This window comes from Acomys minous (assembly GCF_964271855.1).
Source record: "Acomys minous genome assembly, chromosome: 6".
NCBI classification, from domain to species: domain Eukaryota; kingdom Metazoa; phylum Chordata; class Mammalia; order Rodentia; family Muridae; genus Acomys; species Acomys minous.
Window position 1 is genome coordinate 116,591 of NC_140487.1, and position 22,956 is coordinate 139,546.

The window sequence follows — 22,956 nt, forward strand, 5'->3', positions numbered from 1 at the left end:
ACTCTTGCCTCAACATGTGGTTTTGTTTGCCACCCTAGCAGGGAGGGTGAACTGGTTCAGCTTCATTGTAGCAAGTCCCAGCCTGCTTTTTAAATGGTGTTAGTAATTAATTCCCCCACTTTCTTATTTGGCCAACTTAAAGAAAGCTGAGCTTTATCAACCTAGAATATATTTTTTTCTCCAAAAAACACGATAAGCCATTGCTAGCTCAAATTGATCAAGACTAAAAGAAAAGACTAAAAGACTAAAAGAAATCCTTCCATTTTTTGCAACTTCTCCATCTTGGCTTGACTACCTACCATGCTATCTTACCATGCACGACATCCTTAAAGCTAAAAGGTGATGAACACAGATGGTCAGGTTGTCATTATCTGCCAAGACACCAGATAAAAGGGTTAAATATCTAGCATGTGCCTAGGATTATGAATTGAGGAAGAGTGACCATAAACATATTTGGGAGAAGACTTGGAATTATGGGACTAGAATATAGAAAATGGAACCAAGAAAAGTAATAGAAGTTAGAAAATAAAATCAGAGACTAGAAACTAGTCAGTGCTTTAAGAACAGAGGTAAAAAAGTAATGCTAGCATTTAAGGAACTTTTTATAACTTTGGATTTTATTTGGGTTTTGTTTTCATTGTATCTTTTCATTGAGCTTTTTGATCCTTTTTCTGGGCTTACTCACCAAAGACATTTAGGTTCAAAATTAGAGCTATTCCAACTTGGAGACAGAAATGAAGCTGATTGGAGACTAGGCCATCCTTACTGTCTTAGTCAATGTTCTGTTGCTATGAAGAGACACCATGACCAATGAAACTCATATAAAGGAAAGCATTTAATTTTGGTCTTGCTTAACAGTTTCAGTGTGTTGGTTCATTATCATTTTGAGCCCTCATGGGCCTATAACCATATCATAATGCAAAAATGCATCCAGTCCAACTTCAAAAGTCCTCATACTCCTTCACAGTCTCAAGACTGCTTACAAGTCCAAAATTTATTCTGAGACTCATGGCAGTCTTTTAACTGTAACCCCTCGTAAAGTCAAAATGAAAAAGCAGATCACAAACTTCCAACAAACAGTGGTGCAGAATATATATTACTATTCCAAGATGGAAGAAAAGAGACAAAGTGGGGAATTACTGGGGCCAAGTGAGACCTAAAAGCCCAGTAGGGCAGACTCCAAATTCTGCATCTCCATGTCTGATGTCAGAGCACTCTTCAGATCTCCAACTCCTTTCAACTTTGTTGCCTGTAACACACTTCTTTCTCTTGGGCTGGTTCCACTCCCTGTTAGCAGCTTTCCTTGGCAGGTATCACACAAGTTTGACATCTCCAACATCTTGGGGTCTCCAACACAACCCAGGCTTCATCTGCACTGCTTCATGCAGTGGCCTCTATGGGCTTCCATGCAGGGACACCCATAACACACACCTGGGCTCAGTGGCTTTCCTTAACTGAGGAGGGAGATTCCACAACCTCATTTTGTATCCTTGACTTTAAAGCCAAAAGCATGTGGTTGAAACAACCAAGTTCTGTTGCTTTGGGGGGATTTGGGGGGAGTTCACTAAATGTGTATCAGATTTCTGTTGATAATTTCCTTCCCTGCTAAAGCTTTTCTTTAGTTCTTTCCCTAAATTGGAAGCTTAGCTGAGTAGGGTATTTTATTTCATTTAGCTTCAGATTTTTCTTTAAAGTTTTTATCTCCCTGAGCACTGGGCTTAGCTCTATTACATTTCCTGGCACTCCTTTTCTCCTCAAATTTACCTTTTGTATTTTCCCTTGCTCAGCTTGGTCCTTTTCATTAGATATCTAGATAAGACTGGCCACTAATAACCACATGACAAAGTCAATATTAGGCTGTCTTGAAATCTTCTTTGCCAATGCTGATAATCCAAAACTCCTTAACTTAGCTTCAGGCATGCTTTTTTTTTTTTTTTAACAAGGTCAGAAAAAAAGAGTGGTGTCTAGGATACTTACTAATATTCTTCTTCTCCAAAACTTCTTGAGCCAAGCCATCATAATCTGTATTGCTCTCAACATCACTGTCTTCAATGCTCCTACTATGCTTAAAGTATCCAACCAATTTTTTTGTCCAAAGTCTTCTGTCTTCTTCCAACAAAGGTCACACCTAGCACATTAATACCCCACTCCCTGGTACGAACGTCTAACTCAGTCACTATTATGTTTCTGTGAAGAGACACCATGACCAAGACAATTCTTATAAAAGAAGGAATTTAATTGTGGGCTTACTTACACTTAGTTCATTATCATCATGGTGGGCGATAATGGCAGATTGTAAATAGACAGCTAGAGAATTAGCTGAGAGTTCTACATCCTAATCCATAAGCAGAGAGAAACTCGACTTGGTGTGGGCTTTTGAAACCTCAAAGACCACCCCCAGTGACACATTTCCTCTAACAAGGTCACTCTGCTTAATCTTTCTAATCCTTTCAAATAGTGCCAGTCCCTGGTGACTAAGCATTCAAATACTTGAGCCTACGGGGACCATCCTTATTCAAACCATAGCACTTATTTTGCCACTTGGCCAGGCCACAGTTCTCTTGTGTTTGAACCTTGCTTGTTTTCTTGCTTGCTTGGTTTGGTTTGGGGTTTTTTGTTTTGTTTTGTTTTGGATTTGTTTGTTTGTTTGTTTTTGAGACAGGGTCTCCCTATATAACCTGGGGCTGGCCTAGGACTCACTGTATAGAGAAGGTTAGCCTAGAACAGAGACCCTCCTCTCTCTGCCTCACAGGTGCTGGGACTAAGGGGCATGCACCATTATACTCAATATTTTAATTTCAGTACACTATCTTGCTCTCAAAAAAGGGGCTAGAGGGGCTGGAGAGATGGCTCAGAGGTTAAGAGCACTGCCTGCTCTTCCAGAGGTCTTGAGTTCCATTCCCAGCAACCACATGGTGGCTCACAACCATCTATAATGTGATCTGATGCCATCTTCTGGCCTGCAGGTGTACATGCAGACAGATATATATATATATATAATTATATATTAAATAAATCTTTAAAAGAGGAGTTAGAGATGGAAGTATTCCTCCAGCTAGGTTTAATTGAAAGATCAGTTGAAAAGGGGTACAGTTTCCAACATGTAGGATATTAGGATAATAAATGAATCTTGAGTCTCTAGCCTTTCTGGGTACCTGCCTATCCTCTCTTAGTCCTTTGTAATAACACATAGCAGCATCTGGTGGCTACTTGCACTCCATACTGACACTGGGGACATGAACTTGCACACACTTGGTTGCTTCCTTAGCATATGTTGTTTATTTGAAAATAGACTGAAAAAAATTTAACTTGTTTGTTTGTTTGTTTGTTGGGATAGGGTTTCTCTATGTAACGGCCCTGGCTGTCTTGAACAGCTTTGTAGCCCAGGCTGGCATCGAACTCACAGAGATCCGCCTGCCTCTGCCTCCTGAGTGCTGGGATTGCAGGCATGTGCCACCACTGCCCGGTAAATGTGACGTTCTTAGTAACACTTGTTAAATCGGCAAAAGTCCTGATTTAACAATGGTAGAGTTCTTGCATACCATGGCACAAGGCCCCGGGTTCAGTCCCCCAATGTGCCAGATGGAGGGTATGGTTGACTCGTTACATGTTTATGATGGAGAAAAACTAGAAGTTTTCCAAAATACTCTGTTGTTGTCAATTCCTAGAATCTGAATCAAGGTCTTTTATCATTGCTTTGGGCCTTTATACTTGGTGAAGGAATTTAGAGATAGACATTTGATACCTTTTCTGTAGGATGGCTCTTAACAGTTACCTCTCTGGTATTTAAGCAGCACTCTTGTAAGTTTCAGTTCTCAGCTATATCCCTGTGCCTGAGTTTCTTGAATCAGGAGAGGGCTTCAAGAAAGTGTGTTAGCAAGTGGTTGCTTTCACTTAGCCCAGGCTCAATTAGCAGAATTAGAAGAATGAAACCTGCCTTCGCTGGCTTCTAGATGGCTTTCATAAAATGGAAACCTTTTGAAAAACTGGAATCAGATGAGTATAACTCCCACAGCACCTGGGCATCAGCATTCACGGAGGATGGAGCTCTGCTCACTGTCCTTCTTTCCTCCGCCCCATCAGGGAATCCTGAGCAGCCTGTTCAGCTACAAAATCAATGACTGACAGTTCTGGTTTACTGCACAAAGCCTTGTAAACAGAATCTGTCTTTGCAGGAGAATCGGGAAAACATAGACTTAAGTAAGCACAGCTCATAGAGTTAAAATGCTCAGAGTCTTATGAGAACCTGCTGGCCATCTTCCTTTGAGGATGTGTAGGTTCTGTCTACTTCTGTCAGGAACCTGTGTCAAGAATTGTCTTAGAAACTTACATTTATCGAGTCCATTTTGCTTGCTGCTGTTTTGTAATGAATGTTTTATAATATATGAATGGATTTGATCCTCTGAGTAACATGAAGTAGATAATAGGTGAGGAGACTAAGGCAAAGATTGGTGTCTTGCCAAGAACACAAGAGCTAGGAATCAGCCCTAAACAGTTCATCTCCAAAGCCCATTCGTTAAGAACAACCAAACTTATAATTATCTTCATTTATAGTACTCCATTTTTACCCTGAGTTCAGGGAAGATCCCTGAGTCATGAGTGGATGGAAATCATTTCTGGTGGTTGGAACCCTCTTCAGTATTAGGCTTACCCCTCAGCATGTTAGCGCTCTTGTCTTCAGTCATGGACCACCCCATCCATCTTTTATCTTCTAGTGCTGAGGAATGTAAGCAAGTTTGCTGGGCGTTGCGAGACTTCACCAGGTTGTTTCGATAGCTCAAGCTCACACTCCTGCACTGTGCCTGTCATCCAGGTGAGTTATATATGCTTCTAGTTCTTTCTGGGCTCTCAGGGATATGTTTAAGACCCATATCTCAAAGCAGGGAGGACCTTAATTGTCTTGGGCCAGCGCAGGCCGATCATCAGTGTATCTGGACACCATTTTCCACTCCATAGAGGGTACCTGGTGCAGAATGCACCAGAGAAGTTTCTTCTCTCATAAATATGTCTAGCCTGACATGTGCTTCAAAAATCAAGTCAGTACTTTTTAGCCTCTGCTACTTTGCTGAGAACAATAGTGACCTGGCACCAGTCTTCTAAGGTGGCCTTGCCAGAATTAATGTATGAGCAGCTTATTCTTTCTGCTTTTATGGCTGAAGTGCCAGGGAGGTGTGTAGGAAAGCAGAAGTCCCTGTGGCTGATGGTCAGCTTTCTCTGTGTGTGTCCCTTCTGATCTGAAGCAAAGCAAAAAGCTCAGCTAAGGAGAGGAGTACCTGGGTGGTGGTAAAGGTAGGTTGCCTAAGTAAAGAAAGGCAATTTTCTAAGTCTGCCCTTTGACATCTTAAGGAAAACAAACTGTCCCAATAGACAATATTCAAAATCTGTGGCACTTACTGGTGGTTTCTGTATTGAATGCATTAATAGGTCAAGGTGATGTTCAGTAGTGTCCTACCACACCCAGGACTATTCTAAATGTTGTTTCTTTAATGAGTAATAACATCATCTGAGGTTTTGCATCTGGCTGAGAGCTAACATTAAGATGCTTCAAAAGGTTGCTTGTAGGCAGCTGTACACATTCGCAGCTAGTCCTCACGGAGCCTTACTAAGTGTCAGGCACCATTCCTTGTGTGTTGATAGACACTAGGGCAGCCAGATTTCAGGAGTAGGCATTCTGGTACCAGAATCCTCACACTTAGCCATTGTAATAGATGACGCATCTGTAGTACAGTGCTCTTCTCGTAGTCTAAACCAGTGGTTTTAAAATAATTGTTAGTAAACAAAGCCATTTTTTTTTCTTTTTTTGTGGTTTTTCAAGACAGGCTTTCTCTGTGTGGCCTTGGCTGTCCTGGACTCGCTTTGTAGACCAGGCTGGCCTCGAACTCACAGCAATCCACCTGCCTCTGCCTCCCACGTACCTGCGCCACTACACCTGGCTAACAAAGCCATTTTTCAAAATTGAATCTTACACGAAAGCTCAACATTTAACAGGCCAAAGTGGAGGTATTTTTATGCTTTCACATGGAAAGCTCTACTCTGTTGGCTTCCTCCCAACCTTTCTTTACATCATCCCTAGTGTCTGCAGCTCAGCACAGAAAACATACTACAGGCAGTATTTTAGTATTTAGTATGTTGAACCTTGAAATTGCAAGTTGGGGGCCAGGCAGGTGGTGCATGCCTTTAATCCTAGCACTTGGGAGGCAGAGGCAGGTGTGTCACCGGGGGGGTGGGGGGGGGGGCAGGGGGGGTGGGATGGATGATTGCAAGATGGAAAAAGCCAAACTTTGTTTTTGCTTGTTTGTTAACCAGAGTTGTATAACAGAATCCACAGTGAAGTACCTGAGCAAATGCACAACGAAGGCTCTGGTCTTGCTCACTGCTGTCTTCTCTTTTGTCAGGAATGTCTTTTTTTATTAGAAGACAAGAAGAAAACAACCCAGACTGTGCCCCTCAATCAGAAACCTCCATGTGGCAGAGGGGCCTTCACTGCCACCAGAGCATCCCGCCAGACAGGAAGAGACTTCAACCTTCCGTGGCATCCTAAGGAGTCCCTGTCTGGGATGTGAGGGAGAAACAGCGCGGTTTTTTAAGGATGGCTGCAGCCTCTCCGGCGTGATGGGAGGGGAACTAGTTTCCTGGTGAACTTCTTTCTAAAAGAAAAAATAATTTAAGGAAATTTTAAAAAGAAAAAGAAAAAAAAAAAAAGGAAAGCTGAGATGAAACCAGAACTGAAACATGCACCTGGTAGCAGATGATGCACACACACAGTAGACACACACCAGCACGCAGTGCAGAACCATAACAGTGAGAACTTTCTATGAGACAGACACGTTACCTTGGGGAAGTGTGGGAATGTATATGAGTAACATTGCTACAATTGGAATTAAAGAGTCAGGGTCATCTCTTCTCTGTTCTTCCTTTAAATACAGGTGACTAGAAGAAACCCACACCCCAGCTGTTCCACCTGTAGAGATGTCCAGACAAGGAGCCCATTCTGTTTCCTATCATGGTCGGGGATGATAGTCAGGACTAGTCAGGGTCAAAGTTGCTATTCATGTGGAGCCCAACTTGACCCTATCGAGTTGCTATGTCCACTCCAATTCACGTGCAGTTGTCATCAGCCTTGGGGAGAGAAGCCAAAACTGGGGTGGGTAGAGAGGACACAAATGTGTATTAAGTTTTTCTTTTTCTTAGTGAGTTATTCATCCAGACATAAAATGGGGGGGGAGGGAGGACAAAAAGGAGTGTGAGAGTATGGAGGAAATGTATTTACAGGACTACCTGTATTTTTGCTAAAAAGTGTGAAAATTAATTGCCTTCAAGGGCACTGTTCTGTCCTGTGGTGTAGCCATCTCAAGAATAAATCAACAGCACCAAACAACAACAACAAAAAAACAAAAAACAAAACAAAAAAAAAAGGACAGAAAAAATAAAAAATAAAAACCAATTTTTAAAATTTTACCAGTGGTTTTTTTTTTCTTTCACTATTCACTGCTCAGAAATGACAGGCTAATCCCCCTGTGCAAAGGACCTGCCCAAGGAGCTGCTGGTTCTGTGTCCCTGAAGCTCCTCCTGCATCTCACCTTCCATGCAGACTCAGTGGGGATGAACTGTGTGCTCATGTACATATAGACATGCACAGATAGACTGGGGCTGTGTATCTGATATGTGCACATTTATGCCATGTATGAATTTGCATGTGAGGCAGAAACACGCACACATCATGGGGGCCAGAGAAAGGCTGTTTCTGTGGCCTTCTGTACTTAAAACCACTAATATCAAAACCTCACAGACCAGGAGGTAAAAGTTTAACAACCAAATACAGTATCTTGGGTTTACCAAAGGGTAAAGGAGAGTTAAAAAATGATGAGATCCAAGCCAGATGGTGGTGGTGCATGCCTGAAATCCCAGCATAGGCAGGTGGATCTCTTGAGTTCAGGGTCAGCCTGGTCTATAGAGTGTGTTCCAAGACAGCCCGGACTACACAGAGAAACCGTATCTGGAAAAACCGAAGAAAGAAATGCAAACAAAGTAAGAATAGAGAGTTGGTAATAACATTGTTTCTTTAGTTGGAGAAATGGTGTGAGATGTGCAAAGATGTTATTATCTTAGCAACTTTTCCATAAATTTGAAAATGAAGAGTTAATGGGAGATGGGAGTGAAGGTTTCTATTTTAAGACAGGGTCTCACTTGCCTTGTCCTCACAAAGTGCTGGGAATGTGTGTGCTCTGCACCTGGTTGTTTTTATTGACTCAGGGTTAGGCACTCACAGCTTCATATGAAAAGCACACATTCTATAACTGAACTTACATCTCCAGGCTGGGTGGGGTGGGGTTGGTTTGGGGGGTGCTTTTTGAGATAGGAGTTCTCTATGTAACAGAGCCCTGACTGTCCTGGAATTTTCTCTCAGAAATCTGCCTGCCTTTGTTTGTGTTTTTGTTTTAGCTGTATTTTTATTTATTGTGTATGTATGGGGGCCAGATATGTTATCTCCTTCCACCTTATCTATGGTTTCCAGAGATCAAAACTTGCACGTTGTGCTTTTACTTACCCAACTGTCTCACCAGTTCCTTTTTTTTTTTTTTAAGAAAAAAATCTGCATAGTCTATGTAACCATGTGAAAAACTCATCCTTACTTGTAATAGGGAATGGAGATGAGGCTCTATTTTTCACCTGTCATGTTAACAAAAGTAACATTTGAAAGTATACTTTATTGATAAGACATCCCTAAATATCCTTGGCATTTTTACCAGTACATAGCAAACATAGAGACAAGTGTGTCTAAATCTAGCTTTTGGTTGGATTTATTTTATTACATGCATCTATTGTGATGTGAGGTGGGGAATGTGTTACCACAGTAAACATGGAGGTCAGCAGAACCGTGTAGGTTCCTGGGATTGAACTCAGGTCACTAGGCTTGACCGCAAGCACGTTTACTGGCCGAACTATTTCTCTTGTGTTATTTTAATAGCCAATGTTGGAAACTCAAATACTCATTAATCAGTAGTCAAAATCAAAACCTGAATCCAATCAAGCCTCTGGACTCCAGCAACATGCAAAATATGTCATCCAACAGATATAACTAGGAACAATGCTGTTTGATCATTATTGGAGAATAAAGTTTCTCTAGCTACCTTGAATTTATGAGGATTAGATTGTGACTACTGTATATGTGTGTACATGTGAATGTGTGTGTACACTGTGGGGGCCAGTGGTGGACATAGTCTCCCTAATTCTTTGGGGTGGGTATCATAGAACCTGGGCCTCACTGATGGGCTGGACAGTGAGCTCCAGGAATTCCCTTGTTCTGCCTCCCAATTACAACATACCTTAGTGAGCCTGGCTGCTTTTTTGTAATGGGTCAGGGGACCCAAAGTTGGGTCCTCTTGAGCACTTTACTGATGGCCATCTCTCTAGCCCCATAAACTGGATATTTGATTAAAAACAATTCAGTGGTAAATCATGTCCTTAATGCATCCCTTGGGGAGGAAATGTTTTTAGGAAAATATATGCTGAATATGTATATGTGGAATGCTGTTTCTACTATTAAATAACCACAGTAGGGAACCTGGATGGGAGTGACAATGAGAAAGATACTAAATTCAATTGATAATCTTTAAAACTGATACAAGGGTTTTCATACCATATTTTTCTATTTTCACAAGTGTTTAAAGTCCTCTATAGTAAAAACAGAAAATGAGCCAGCATGGTGGTGTACACCTTTAATCCCATCACTGGAGGCGGAGAGGCAGGTGGATTGAATTCAAAGCCAGCCTAGTCTACGGAACAAGTTTAAGGACATTCAGAAGTGCAGTAGACCGTGTCCCCAAAAGATAAAACAGTTGTTCAGGCTAGGTAATTATTCCAGATTCCATTGATGAGCCACCAGTTTACATATAACACCCTAATATTAGCATATGTTTCACTCTTGTAGCTGACTGTTCCGGGCTGGCTTTGAACCATTGAGTTTTCCTGTTTTAGCCTCCCTGGTTCTGGAATTATACATATGAGCCACCACACCCAGCTAAACCTTTTTCGTTTTGAATGTGTGTTATAGGCTCTACCACTGAGCTACATCCCCAGCTCTTAGACTAATGGATTAATCCAGTATTTGGGAGACAGAGGCAAGAATAGAGGACCAGAAATTCAAAGACAGCTTTCGTTAATACACGTTTAAGGCCAGTCTGGTCTCTCCCCCCCCCCCCAAAAAAAAATCTCAAAATTTTGTGGCCTGAAGTATGGCTAGAATACCAGTTATTTTTTTCTCACTGTTCTGGGAGGGTTTGGACACTTTTTAAGTAGCACGCATTCAAAATTACACATTTGTCTAGGTCTGCTTCCTCCTTGAAAGCAAAGCCAGCCAGGTATTCTGACCTAACTGACAGGAAGGCAAGGCCTCCCCAACCCTTGTGCCAGGGCACCCCTGCCAGAGAGCAGATACTGGAGCAAGGTGGACCGGCAACTGAACAGGCTGGTAAAACAGTGAAGCTACTGGCACTGGAAACAGAACAGTCAAGAAACAGGTAAATCCACCTTTAACATTTATTAATCCAAAAATATATTAAATTCTACTTTCTACCCCAGCTTCTTAGCTCTGGAGGAGAGTAAGTACCAGCCCCAAGTGCCTGGTGACTTCTTTGTCAGAAGGATGTCTCAAACTAGAGAACCTTCAACTCAGGCCCACAACACTCTTTGGCACTTTTTACTAAAGAATTGGGGCAGCCATCAAAATTGGCTACCCTGGGGTAATTGGACCTGTGTATCGAAGGCCCCAGGCTAGTGGTGTTCCCTCCCTCCCACTGGGGCTGCTAGCTGCATTTCTTCAGAACCAGGCAGGTAAGAGAGAGCACCAGAAGACAATGCTCACATCAAAGACATTTAGGGAGAAGGTGACCTCAGGCCTCTCTTCTATGTCTTGACTACGCAGCCAGCCAGGCCTGCTGGGGCTTCCACATGGCTATACCAGTCTACACAGCTGCACCAGTCCAGGCCAGCCACTATCTGTGGCCTTGTTATTGCATGCTGACTGGATGCATGGGCCAGGGCCCCTGGCCAGTGTCAAGGCCTGCCACAGGAGGTGCCTGGACCATAGGCTGCAACCGCTGCTGGGACTGCCAGATGTGATGCAACTCTTTGAACTGCTCCACCATGTGGTCCTTGAGATCGGGGTTTGAGATCTGTAGCCGTATACTGTCCGCTGACCAAGAGAGCTCCCCCGAGAACATCTCCAGCAGCAACCGGGCTGCAACAGGTACCACCTGGGGAGCAAAGGAGAGACAAGGCATGGAGAATTGTGGCAGGGCTGTTCAATCCAGCTGGGCATAAAGACATCCAGAAGCAGATGGTAGACAGTCTCCAGCCTTAACAACCAAGTCCTAGTGCTTGCAGGGCCCCACCTCTACCCTGGGCCAAGGGCCCAGCCCCATGTCTCCTAATAGTCAAGCTACAGTAGAGTTGGCTAGAGACACACCTGTACAGTAATAAGCTTCTTCTCTCGGGGTTTGAGGTCAGGCCATTCTTCTCCAAAGCAAAAAAAGATCTCAAAAGGTGGTGGGGTATTGATTTGACCCTTCTGGAACAGGATGAGTTCTGCATCAAAATTAAGGCCTCTGGTTAGAGGTTAGAACCTATCCTGAATGAAGAACAGAAGAGAAGCATAGGATAGACCTCACCATTGAGAAACTGCTCTAGGCTGAAGAGCTTTGTCTTGACTTCCCGTTGGATGGGGTTGGGGCATGAGCCATTGGCTAAGGCGCAGGGCCCACTCCAGAACACCTTACACTGGCATAGACGGATGGCGTACAGGTCCTGGCCCTGCAGCTGGAGGATGAGTCCACGGTCCAGGACATCTAGCAGCTGGTTTGTATAGAAACGCTGCTTGTCACTGGGGATGTCCTCTGGGCTAGGGAAGCGCACTTGCTCCAGGCTCACGGGGCCAAAGAGTTCCACTTGCTCCTGGGTGGCCTCTAGTTGGCTATAGAAGAGCCTACAGCCTTGTGGGTTGCTGATGGTGAGGGCACGGGGTGGTCGGCCCCGGTACTGGAACTTGATCTCTAGGTCAGTCACTGTGGAGTAGAGGATCAGGTTGCTCTGGTTGTGAGCCCCATGGCTCTTCTTAGGCAGCCAGGTGGTAAGCCCAACCTTACCAGCCTCCCCAGTTTATCCCTGACTCAGGAAGACTGGCCTAAAAGCTTATTTTCTTTGCCCTTCTTGTGTGTCAACCCTGCTCCAGCCCCACTGCTGCTCTGCCCTGCCAGCCCGCCTGGCCCATCTAAATCCTTACAAGGCAGCATGTGAGGGCTGATCAGCAGGTCAGGCAAGAGTTGTTCTGTAGGGGGCTGGCTGGGAGCCAGAGGTCCAGTCTCCAGGACCTCTGGAAGAAGCTGCCTGAAGCCAGCAGGATTTCCAGAGGGAGGGGCCAGCAGATTTGGATCTGGGGCTGGGGGACCCAGCGCTACAGGTGGCTGGAGAGCAGATGGCCACTTGATGTCTTCTTTGGGTAAGGAATAGGGTGCTATGGGAGGCCCAGGCAGTACGGGTTCTGCAGAGGACAGAGTGAACACAGCTGTTAGTTCCCCCTCTAAGAGCCACATCTGAGTCCCAGACTTGCCTCCTCAGCTTCTCTCAGTGCCCTCCCAATCACTTTGTTTTGGTTTGGTTTGGTTTGGTTTGGTTTGGCTTTTCGAGACAGGGTTTCTCTGTGTAGCCTTGGCTGTCCAGGACTCGCTTTGTAGACCAAGCTGGCCTAGAACTCAGAGATCCACCTGCCTCTTGCCTCCCAAGTGCTGGGATTAAAGGCATGCGCCAGTACAGCCTGGCACCTTTCACTTCTTACGCTAGACACCCCACCCCCAACCACACCACCTCCCAGCCCCACCTGCGATGCTCAGGCCTGGTAACATTCTCTGGAGCTGAAGGGAAGACACATGCAAAGGAGGAAGGAAGGGAAAATGGGTTATTATGTTGGTCAGAGGCTGAAGGAACAGTGCTCAACAAATACAAGGCAATCAATCCCCCAGCTTCAGCTCAGTGGAGGCCAGACACCGCTGCTGGTCCCCGATCTGCCATCCTCAGTGGGTTGTGAGGATATGCCTGTTTCCAAGTGTGCATTCTGCAGGCAGTAGTCCCCGCCAAGCACAGCTGTTGTGGGGGTCAGGCAAACAACATGTAACACCATGTTAAGAACAAAGCTCTAGGAGGGACAAGGTGGGCACTCTGTTCTTCTCCTTTAGGATCATCAAATGACAACCCAAAAGGGGCTGCAGAGGAAAGGGGTGCTCAACCATAAAGCAGGGCAGGGCAGCAGAAGCTTAGTGAGCACATCCCCTTCTCACCACTCCCACACACACCTCTTCCTCTTCCTCCTCCTCCTCCTCTCCCAGAGGGTAATCATCAGTGGGCTGGGATTCTGCATGGTGAGGGAGAGAAAGCAAAGCAGCAAATCAGTGACAAAACAGGAGCCAGGGCAGGCCTTGGCTCTACCTGAGCAGCAAGAGGTTGCCCAAACTCCTGGGATTCCAAGTCATTCATGAAGCTGCTCAAATGTGAGTGAGTCACGTGAGGCAGCATAAAGAAGCACCAAAGGCCTCCCCTGAAGCCAAGAGCCCAGAACAAGGGCAGCAGTAAGGAAGAAGAAGCACCAGGGGCCCTAGGAATATGACCTAGCACAGCCCGTCCAGCACACTCTGGAGCACTCGGCTGGAAGGTCCTTGGGCTTTCTTGCACTGAGCAGTCACAGCTTTCCAGGTGGTCACACAGGGCCAGGCATTATACCTGTGGGAGCAGGGCCATTGGAGCAGACCTCGTAGATCTTGTAGGGCTGTGGTGGCATGTCTCGAGGGCCATCATAGAACAGACGAAAGTCACGACTTTTGTTAAGGGCACAGCGCAGGTTGGCCTTCCACTTGGCTGGGTCAGCCTCATCCACCCCCTCTGTGTACTTCCCTGTCTCTTTAGCCCAGGCCTGTGAAAGGAAAGGGGGACTGCAGATTACAGGAGACCTTACCTGTCACTGAGGTGGGGAGTCACTGCTGAGCATTTTGGCCACCAGGCTAAGCCTTGCCAAACTGAAGGCCTTGCCTGTGTCAGGTGGATATAACCAGGCCTTGTCCAGCCCTCGGGGTTCAAACAAACTCAACGAATTCCATGTGCCTCACTGTTGCTAGGAGGGCTAGCGCTACCATCACAAAGGAACATAAGAAAACATGGTCAGTAAGAGCTTGTGACTTGGATCCAGGCTGGGTTGGAAGCCAGGCAGGCCAAATCAAGCTGCCTCTGTTTTGGATCCTCTTTGATGGTTCCAGAGAAGACTCAAGGAGTCAGCACCTTTAAGGGTATACTTCAATGATCAGGGTTGCTATTCTTGTTTTTGTTCTCTTGAGACAGGGCCTCATGTAGCCTAGGCTGGTTGCAAACTTGCTAAATAGCTGAGGATGATCTTGAACTTTTAATCCACAAGTCTCCATCTCCCAAGTGCTGGTATTATCAGCCTGCACCACCGGCCCAGATATCATCAACATTATTGTTATTATTGTTTGTTTTTTGGTGTTTTGAGACAGGGTTTCTCTGTGTAACAGCCCTGGCTATCCTGGACTCTGTAGACCAGACTGGCCTTAAACTCACAGAGATCCACCTGCCTCTGCCTCCCGAGTACTGGGATTAAAAGCATGCACCACCATGCCTTGCTTTTTGTTATTTTTTGTTGTTGCTGCTGTTAAGAATGGAACAGAGCGTCACACTTTCTAAGCACATCCTCATAACCACTGACCCTCACCCATAATTGATCTTGTTATTCTGCATGGCAATTTGGTGATGTCAGAGTTATGTGTTTCTTTTCTTTAACCTAGCAACTTAATCATGATAGATTACATAGAATATAGAAATATCCACATAAATTGCAGTAAGGATCACATATAAAGGCTAAAAATATGGTTTTAAAGTTTTTTGGGTTTGTTTTGTTTGTTTGTTTGTTTGTTTGTTTTGGAGGGTTGGTTTTTCCAGCAGGGTTTCTCTGTGTAGCCTTAGCTGTCCTGGACTCATTTTGTAGACCAGGCTGGCCTCGAACTTACAGCAATCCTCCTGCCTCTGCCTCCCAAGTGCTGGGATTAAAGGTATGTGCTACCACACCCAGTGACTTCAAAGTTTTTAAAACCAGCATATCTTTGATCTAACAATTTTTAACTCTGGACTCTAGATCTTATCTGACCATTAATAGAAAACAGTATGAAGAATCCAAAAACTGGGACCAGGTGACTGAGTTATACTGAACCCTTCCCATAGGCTATTCAATGGTCATGAAGAGTGATGCAGACGTATATTGGAAAGGAAAGTTAATCCTGATATTGGGTGAAAAGATAAAGGTTATAAATCAGTATGTGTGGGCCACCAAAATGGCTCTCCACACAAAGATACTTACCACCATGTCTAACAACGTGATTTTGATCCCTGGAATCCACATGGTTGAAGGAGAGAATCAACTCTTGTAAATTGTCCTCTGACCTACACACACATACTGTGGTACCTGGACACTCCCCATAAATAAGTAAATAAGAAAAAATTAACCATATGTGTGGGTTGAATGCCTTGGTGCATGTCTGTAATACAAGCACTTCAGATCAGGGGCAGAAGAATCAGCTACATCAAATCAAGCTCTGAAAGAGGAGCACTCCTTCCTTGCTGTGGGAGTGCAAACTTGTACAGCCACTTGGGGAATCTATCTGGCACTTTCTCAGAAAACTGGGAATAGGGCTTCCTCAAGACCCAGATCCCACTCCTTGGAATATACCCAGAAAACGCTCCACCACACAACAAGGACATATGCTCAACCATGTTCATATCAGCCTTATTCAGAATAGCCAGAACCTGGAAACAGCCTAAGTGTCCCTCAGTAGAAGAATGGAGAAAGAAACTGTGGTACATTTACACTATGGAATACTACTCAGCTATTAAAAACAAGGAAATCCTGAAATTTGTGGACAAATGGATGGAACTAGAAATGATCATACTGAGTGGGTTAACCCAGAAGCAGAAAGACTCACATGGTATATACTCACTTATAATTGGATACTAGCCCAAAAGGGATGTCCCATGAAAGTCTTCACTACCAGGAGATTGGGACATCATATTAGGTGAGAGAAAGTAAGGGAGAATGGGAAAACAGAAGGATCCAAAGGGTCCTAGAAACCTACAAGAAGAACATCATGATGGGCAGATCTGGACCCAGTAGGGTCTGCTCAAACTGCTGCACCAACCAAGGACAATACATGCAGGAAACATTGAACCCCTACTCAGATCTAGCCAATGGACAGGACATTCTCCACAGTTGTGTGGAGAGCGGAGACAGACACTGACATGAATTCTGGTGCCCCATATTTGACCACTTCCTCATGGTGGCACTCAGAGAAAGGATAAGCAGGCTAATAAGATGAGACTTGATAGCATATGACCATATAGTGGGGGAGGAGGTCCCCCTTGGTCACAGACCTAGGGGAGGGGAACAGGGTGAAAGTGGGAAGGAGGAAGGATATAAGTGAGGGGAAACATTTGAGATGTAATCTGAATAAATTAATTAAATAAATTAAAATAAAAAAATCAAGCTTTGAGGCCAGCTTGGGTTATATAAGAATATTTCAAGAAATATAAAACAATAAATAAAGCATGGGGATGGGGCTGCCCCTGGGTATCAGTCAGAATGTGTCATAGCATGAGCTAGGATGGCCTTGATCCAAAGATTTCTCTGAAAAGTTAGCTAGGCATGGTGGCACATGTGTGCAATCCCAACACTCTGGAGACAGAGGTAGGTGGACTGACACAAGTTTAAGACTATTCTAATCTACATAGTGAGTTCCAGGCCAACCAAGACTGCATAGAGAGACCCTATCTCAAAACATATTAAAACATTCTTAGATGTGATTAGATTCCAAGTCTGCTTATCACATACCTATACAAAAACCTTAAACATTAAACTGTATATTCTATTGTAAAACTATTGTAGTAGGGCCTGTCCAGGCATAGGAGTTGTTGGACATACAACACTCTATAATGTCTATAATCTCAGCATCTGGGAGGCTGAGGCAGGAAGATGACAAAGCAAGCCAGCCTTGACTACACAAGGGAGTCTGGCCAGCAGGGCATTATATAGTGAGACCCAGACTCAAAATCCAGACCAAAACTAAAAGATTTGGTGTTTAAGAGATGAGTTGGGCCAGGCGGTGGTAGCACACACACATGCATGTACTAAATGTGTAGTCCTGCATAACCATAAATTAAGAGCAAAGAGTGATACAAGAGTTATAGGATGGCCTCAACCCTAATCCTAACCTTAACCCTGTCCCCACCTTGCTCTAGGCTACAAATTAGAAAAGCTGATCTTGTGGGCCTAAGTCTAGATGTGCAATCATCTGAGCACTGTAGATGGCAGAGTGGACAGGTTCCAGGAGATGACAGAGCATCTCCCTACTGGAGGAGGGTTCTGTACTAGGGAGGTGCTACTGCAGAGATCCAGGCAGCACCTTATCCAAGGCTTACCTTGAAGATGGTGTTGTCTCCATCCTGGCTGGGACCGTGTCGTGTGGCATGACGCCAGGGGATATAGAAGAGTCTCCTTTCCCCGTTGACCCACTGAAGTCCTGGGTACTGGCAGCTGTTCACCTGGGCCACCAGCCAGGGCTTCAGCCTCACACGGCGGGGTGGTGGGGGAATTCCTGGGGCTGCCTGGTTCATGGCAAAGGGCTCTGCAGGAGAAAGCAAAGCGTAAGTGTAAATTGACAGCAAGATGCTGCTCTTTATGTAGGTGTTTGAGGTCAAGGTTGCTTTCCAGACACAGCGTGACTTCTGTTGTGGGGAGGGAGATTTCTCTGATAATGGGTGCCGTGGACACCTTCATTTGGTGGACCACCCATTTATCTTTCTTTCTTTCTTTCTTTCTTTTTTTTCCAGACAGGGTTTCTCTGTGTAGCCTTGGTTGTCCTGGACTCAAATTGTAGACCAGGCTGGCTTCGAACTCACAGCAGTATGTCTGCCTCTGCCTCCCTGAGTGCTGGGATTAAGGTATGCACCACCACACCGGAAGGACCACCCATTCTTTTTTTGGTTTGGTTTGGTTTTGGTTTTGTCTTTCAAGACAGGGTCTCTCTGTTAGCCTTGGCTGTCTGGACTCGCTTTGTAGACCAGGCTGGCCTTGAACTCACAGCGATCTGCCTGCCTCTGCCTCTGGAGTGCTGGGATTAAAGGCGTGTGCCACCTGGCTAGGACCACCCATTCTTGAGGTGCCATCAGTACCCAGCTTCTGCTTCACAAGAGAATTGTCCAGTTGCCTTATTTCCCAGGTCAGGCCACCCATCGCTGTGGAGGCACCCTTGCATGACCGCGGGCTTCCAGGGGCAACGTGTACTTTTCTGGGATGAGCTATTCACCATGCTTTATCTGTCCTGTCCCTGCTCGGCCTTTCCCTCTGTTTTTACTCAACTTCCTTTCCTGAAACTGCCCTTCCCCATCCTCTAAACGAGAATCCCATCTCAGGCTTCTAACAAAAGCCAGCCGTGGACAGGAGCAGAGTGAGTGAATGCAGTTAGAGGTGAGTTCATACCTCGCGCTTAGCCATGGTTTGGCTTTTTGGCTAAGATCGTGTTTAGCTCTGGTGTCTCTCCTTAGTTCTCTCAGGGATGAAGCATTCCTCCACCTTGACCTCTTCATAGAAATCCCACTAATCCACTCAGATAACACGGGCACCCAGCTTAGATGGCACCATTCTGAAACCATCAGTGTCCTCGCTTTCGGTTCCTGCTTTTTCTCTTGCATCCACTCAGTGCATAGAAAGCCTGAAGTTGTTGGGCAGTGGTGGTGCACGCCTGTAATCCCAGTACTTGGGAGGCAGAGGCAGGAGGATCACTGTGAGTACAAGGCCAGCCTGGTCTACAAAGTGAGTCCAGGACAGGCAAGTCTCCACAGAGAAACCCTGTCTCAAAAAAAAAAAAACAAAAACAAAACCAACAACAACAAAAAGCCTGTAGTGTTTACAGACCTGTGCCGCACACATGGTGGCAGGAAGTGCAGGCCAAAGCCATCCCCTCTCAACAGAGCCTGCAGGTCTAGAGCTGCCTCGTCACCACCTTCACTCCTGGGGAGCTCTCACCTTCCCTTACCCATGTTCTTGATCTTGAACTCATGGACTGTGGGGCTCAGAGACAGAAAAGAGGGAGGCTACTGTGCTGGCAGCTCCTTAGAAGACTCCCTCCTCCTCCTCCTCCTCCTCCTCCTCCTCCTCCTCCTCCTCCTTCTTCTTCTTCTTCTTCTTTCTCTCTCTCTCTCTCTCTCTCTCTCTCTCTCTCTCTCTCTCTCTCTCTCTCTCTCTCTCTCTCTCTCTAAGTATACAGTGCTCTGCCTGTATGTACACTGTAGGCCAGAAGAGGGCACTAGATCTCATTATAGATGGTTGTGAGCCACCGTGTGATTGATGGGAATTTGAACTCATGACTTTTGGAAGAGCAGACAATGCTCTTAACTTCTGAGCCATCTCCCCAGTCCCTCAAGGCAATCTTTTATTCAGCAGGTTAAGGAACAAAATCTACCAGGCTTACTCAGATTTTGCATCATGGAGCCTAAGTTTCCCCTGAAATTCCCACCTAGTATCTTTTGGGTTGTGGCTACTACATGCCACATCCAGGCTAGCAAAATGTTCCTCTACAGACGTCAGAATAGTGCATAATTCAGCTGTCAGTGACCCGTGAATGGTAATGCCAGCTTCCGGTGAAGACAGTGGAAAGGCTTCTAGCCCTGCCCCCAAGCTTAAGAAGACAGTGACTTAGTTCCTCTTTCTACACCAGCCTCCACCCTGACCTAAGGGAAATGAAAGTGGCCTGTGGGACAACTCAGAAATCTGACTCACTGGGAGGACTTGTGGGCTGATGGAGGGAGGGGACATAGGGAAAAAATTTAAGAGTCCCTGCACACCCCACCCCCATTGTCTAGATCACTCCCTGTTCATCAAGCCCACTGACAACACCTATGTCTTTATTTGTAGCTCCCAAGAAGCTTTGATCCTAGAATGAAGGGTGATGTTGACCAGTAGCTGGCAATTCTGACCCTAGAAAGGGGGACATGAGGACAGGCAAGTTACCCTGACCCCCACACAAGTCAGGCCTGTACCTGGCCAAGGTTGGTATGAATAGAGAGACCAGGAGACTCAACGCCCCACCCCCCACCCCCATGCTCCACGCTTCAGGGAACAAGAAGGAGCCATGGGCCAGTGCAGTTCTCTGTCCTTGATGTTTAATTCAGAGAAAAGCTTTGAAATTGTTACTCTGGCCTCAGTGTTAGGATGTGGCAATCCCTTCAGATGGAACAGGGACATAAAGGAAGGATCCCCAGAGCAAGCTAGACCACCCAGGCCAAGAGAGGGTGTATTCACCTTGCCACAGAAAGCTCCACCCGCACCTAGGTCCACAGGATCCTGCCCCTGAGCAGGACTAAGTTCAGCCTCCATCTGACAGAAGCTCCCACCTGCCCAAAGAAAGGCTTAGATCTGAGTTAGATCCTGGGCCTTCCAGTTCTAAATTGCAGTGTCTAATAACGGCTGCTCTGATCTGGGTCTGGAGGTTTGGAGTAAGATGGATGCAAAGCCCAGGCTGAGATCTTTGGCTATGAGCCCGGTAAAGAAGAAACCAACAGAGCCCCCACCATCTTCCCTGTCAAAATGGGTATAGACTGCTGAAGACCCAAGGACGCATCCTACCTATGATTAGGACCAGAAGCAGCCCTCGAATCCCTGCTGGCACGGAGAGTCCCCACAGCTCACTCCAGGGGTGAAGTTCCAGGAGAGGCTGCCTGAACAGTGAGATCACTGAGAGCTTCCGAGGGCTAGTGGGGAGATGCTACCATAACGGAACTAATAGAGGCAGAACTTCCAACCCCTCCTGTTTTTCGAATTGTCTGGCTCTAAACCCCACACCCAGTTCAAGGAAACTCAAGAGGTTACCTGCGCCAGGCATGAGCATAAACCCCGCCCTTTCCAGGTTAGCGACAAGCCCAGGGCCCTACCCCCTTCAGAGCACAGACAGGCTGAGATTCTGGGGCAGCAGGTGCGGCAGGAAGAACCCCTCTCAGCTTCCTCCCAGGGGCAAATTGGGGGAAGGCCAGAGTGCAAGGGAAAGCCCCGAAGTAGGACTTTTAGTTAAAAGGGATGGTCTCCTTCCTACCTCTTCCCTAGTCTTTAAGTCATCTGAGGACCTTCAGCTTCTCCAGCCTCTATCGGCCCATCCCACATCCTTTCTGGTCCTGTTCCTTTATCCCCATATTGGAGTCCAGGCCAGGCTGGTCCCTCGTGATCATCCCTGTAGGCTCTACCCGGGACATAACGCCGGGGGCCCCTGGGTCAGTAGTCCCTGGCGTCACCGCGGGAACGCGGGGCTTAGTGTCCGTCCATACCTGATCCGCTCTTCCCCTGTTGTGCCAGGAGGAGGCCAGGAAAGCCTCCTAAGCACCCGCTCTGGGTTCTTTAGGGGGCCGAGAGACAGCTGGGGTCTAGGAGACACCTGCACCGAGGTCGGATGCTAGCCCAGGGCATCTCCTTGCTATAGTTTCGGCCACATTACTAACACTTTTCCGCCACTGTCAGATTCTCAGTTGTTTCCTTCTTAAGTTTAGCGGCTGGCCGTCAAGAAACTAGACCAAGAATTACGCCCCCGATTCGGAGTCCTTTTTGAGTCCAGGGGCGGCGCTTCTATTTGACACCGTCTCTCCCAAACTATTCCCACAAATTCCTGTCGTTGGCTTTAAGAGCCATGGGAGGGAGACTGCTTTAAATCTCAACCTCTTTGGTGATGTGTAGCCGGGGAGGAGAGAAGGGCTGTGAGCCGAAAGGGTCAGGGTAGGAACCTCGCTCTTCGGTGGTCCCTGCCAGACTGTGGCCCCGCACCAGAGCGCTTTACATTCTTAACCCTGGAGAGGCGCGAGGAAGATGTCCACTCGGCCCTCGAGGCTTTCCCCACGCCGGCCAAACGATGGCGGCCGGAACCGGCACTCAGAGCTGTCTGGGCGTGGAGCGCCGCGGCGACCTTCGCGTTGGCCTGGCGCTCCCTGCCGTAGTGTCCACTTGGGAGGAGCGGGATCCCGACTCCGCCGGTCCTCCTGGCAGGCGCCCAGGGAGCGCAGGCCGCCGTGGGTTGGAGCCGTGGCTTGGCAGTAGCCCCGAAGGTTTCCCACCACCCTCGGGGCGCGAAGCCCAGCACAGCTCACAACTCCGGGACCTACCTGTCTGCCGTACGCCCGTGGGGAGCCAGGAGCCCCGGCCCGGGGCTGCGGCCAAGCTGAGCCCTGGCCGAGCTGCGCCTCCCGCTGGTAGTCCAGCCCGCCCCTCACTTCCGTATCGTGCTGCCCCCGCCCCGCCCTGCCCCACCCCACTCCTTGCAACCACCCGGGGCCCCCCACGCCGACCCGGCCACCGCCCACCGCGAGGAGCACCGGGCCAGGGCCTGGACTAGACCGCAGACAGCTCGGCGCCCCTCACAGGTCTCCTCCGGAAATTCGGAGAGACAGAGTCACCCATCACCGGGTCCCTAGACACACCGTAGCCTGTTACCACCCAGTCCGCGCCCGCCTAGAGCGGGAGATCCGCTGTGCACAGGCGTCAATGGAGCCGCACTCCAAAGCTTTTTAAGGCGATGGAGAGCCCCCCGGCCCTCCGCTTCCCATGGCCGCAGGCTGCAGAACCAAGAGCTCCCTTTCAGGATACCTTGGGCCACTCTGTCTCCTCTGCCTTACCACACATCTGGCCGCTGCCTCCGACTCACCATGACGCTGCCAATCCAGCCTCTACCTTCACTCTGGGCTTGCCATTTGAGCGGTTCTTCTTTTCTTCTTCTCGTCTTCTCTTCTCTTCTTCTTCTTCTCTTCCTCCTCCTCCTCTTCTTCTGTTCCAAAAACGCTGCCAATGCCTGCCTCAACTTTCTTTCTTTTTTTTTA

At 46.9% G+C, this 22,956-nt stretch overlaps 2 protein-coding genes across 6 annotated transcripts in view; one reads left to right on the top strand and one right to left on the bottom strand.

Annotated features, from left to right (window-relative positions):
* TNPO3 (transportin 3) overlaps positions 1-7,458 on the top strand; it is a 73,812-nt gene extending 66,354 nt beyond the window's left edge. For all 3 annotated transcript variants that reach the window (XM_084786781.1, XM_084786780.1, XM_084786782.1), the window contains 2 exons: positions 4,716-4,813; positions 6,396-7,458. In XM_084786781.1, the coding sequence (XP_084642907.1) occupies positions 4,716-4,776 (61 nt within the window). In that variant the 3' untranslated portion in view covers positions 4,777-4,813; positions 6,396-7,458. The remainder of the gene's footprint in view (positions 1-4,715; positions 4,814-6,395) is intronic.
* Positions 7,459-10,525: 3,067 nt separating this feature from the next.
* On the bottom strand, positions 10,526-22,802 carry IRF5 (interferon regulatory factor 5). 3 transcript variants are annotated; one of them, XM_084786785.1, is made up of 9 exons: positions 22,785-22,802; positions 17,524-17,729; positions 13,771-13,960; positions 13,347-13,405; positions 12,875-12,908; positions 12,281-12,538; positions 11,670-12,062; positions 11,468-11,586; positions 10,526-11,255 (listed from the first exon to the last, which is right to left on the bottom strand). In XM_084786785.1, the coding sequence occupies exons 2-9, from the start codon at positions 17,716-17,718 to the stop codon at positions 11,010-11,012; spliced, it is 1,494 nt and encodes a 497-aa protein (XP_084642911.1). In that variant the 5' UTR covers positions 17,719-17,729; positions 22,785-22,802; the 3' UTR covers positions 10,526-11,009. The 3 variants fall into 3 exon arrangements, with proteins under 3 accessions (XP_084642911.1, XP_084642910.1, XP_084642909.1); XM_084786784.1 differs by lacking the exon at positions 22,785-22,802 and adding an exon at positions 22,727-22,745; XM_084786783.1 differs by lacking the exon at positions 22,785-22,802 and adding an exon at positions 22,246-22,362.
* Positions 22,803-22,956: the final 154 nt, after the last annotated feature.

What these genes read in the sequence shown, in the direction of transcription:
- IRF5 (XM_084786785.1), bottom strand. Translation starts at nt 17,718, where the DNA reads ATGAACCAGGCAGCCCCAGGAATTCCCCCACCACCCCGCCGTGTGAGG. An exon ending in GAGACAACACCATCTTCAAG is followed by an intron (nt 13,961 to 17,523) that starts GTAAGCCTTGGA and finishes TTCCTTTCACAG; the next exon opens with GCCTGGGCTAAAGAGACAGG. An exon ending in CCTAGAGCAGTTTCTCAATG is followed by an intron (nt 11,587 to 11,669) that starts GTGAGGTCTATC and finishes ATTTTGATGCAG; the next exon opens with AACTCATCCTGTTCCAGAAG.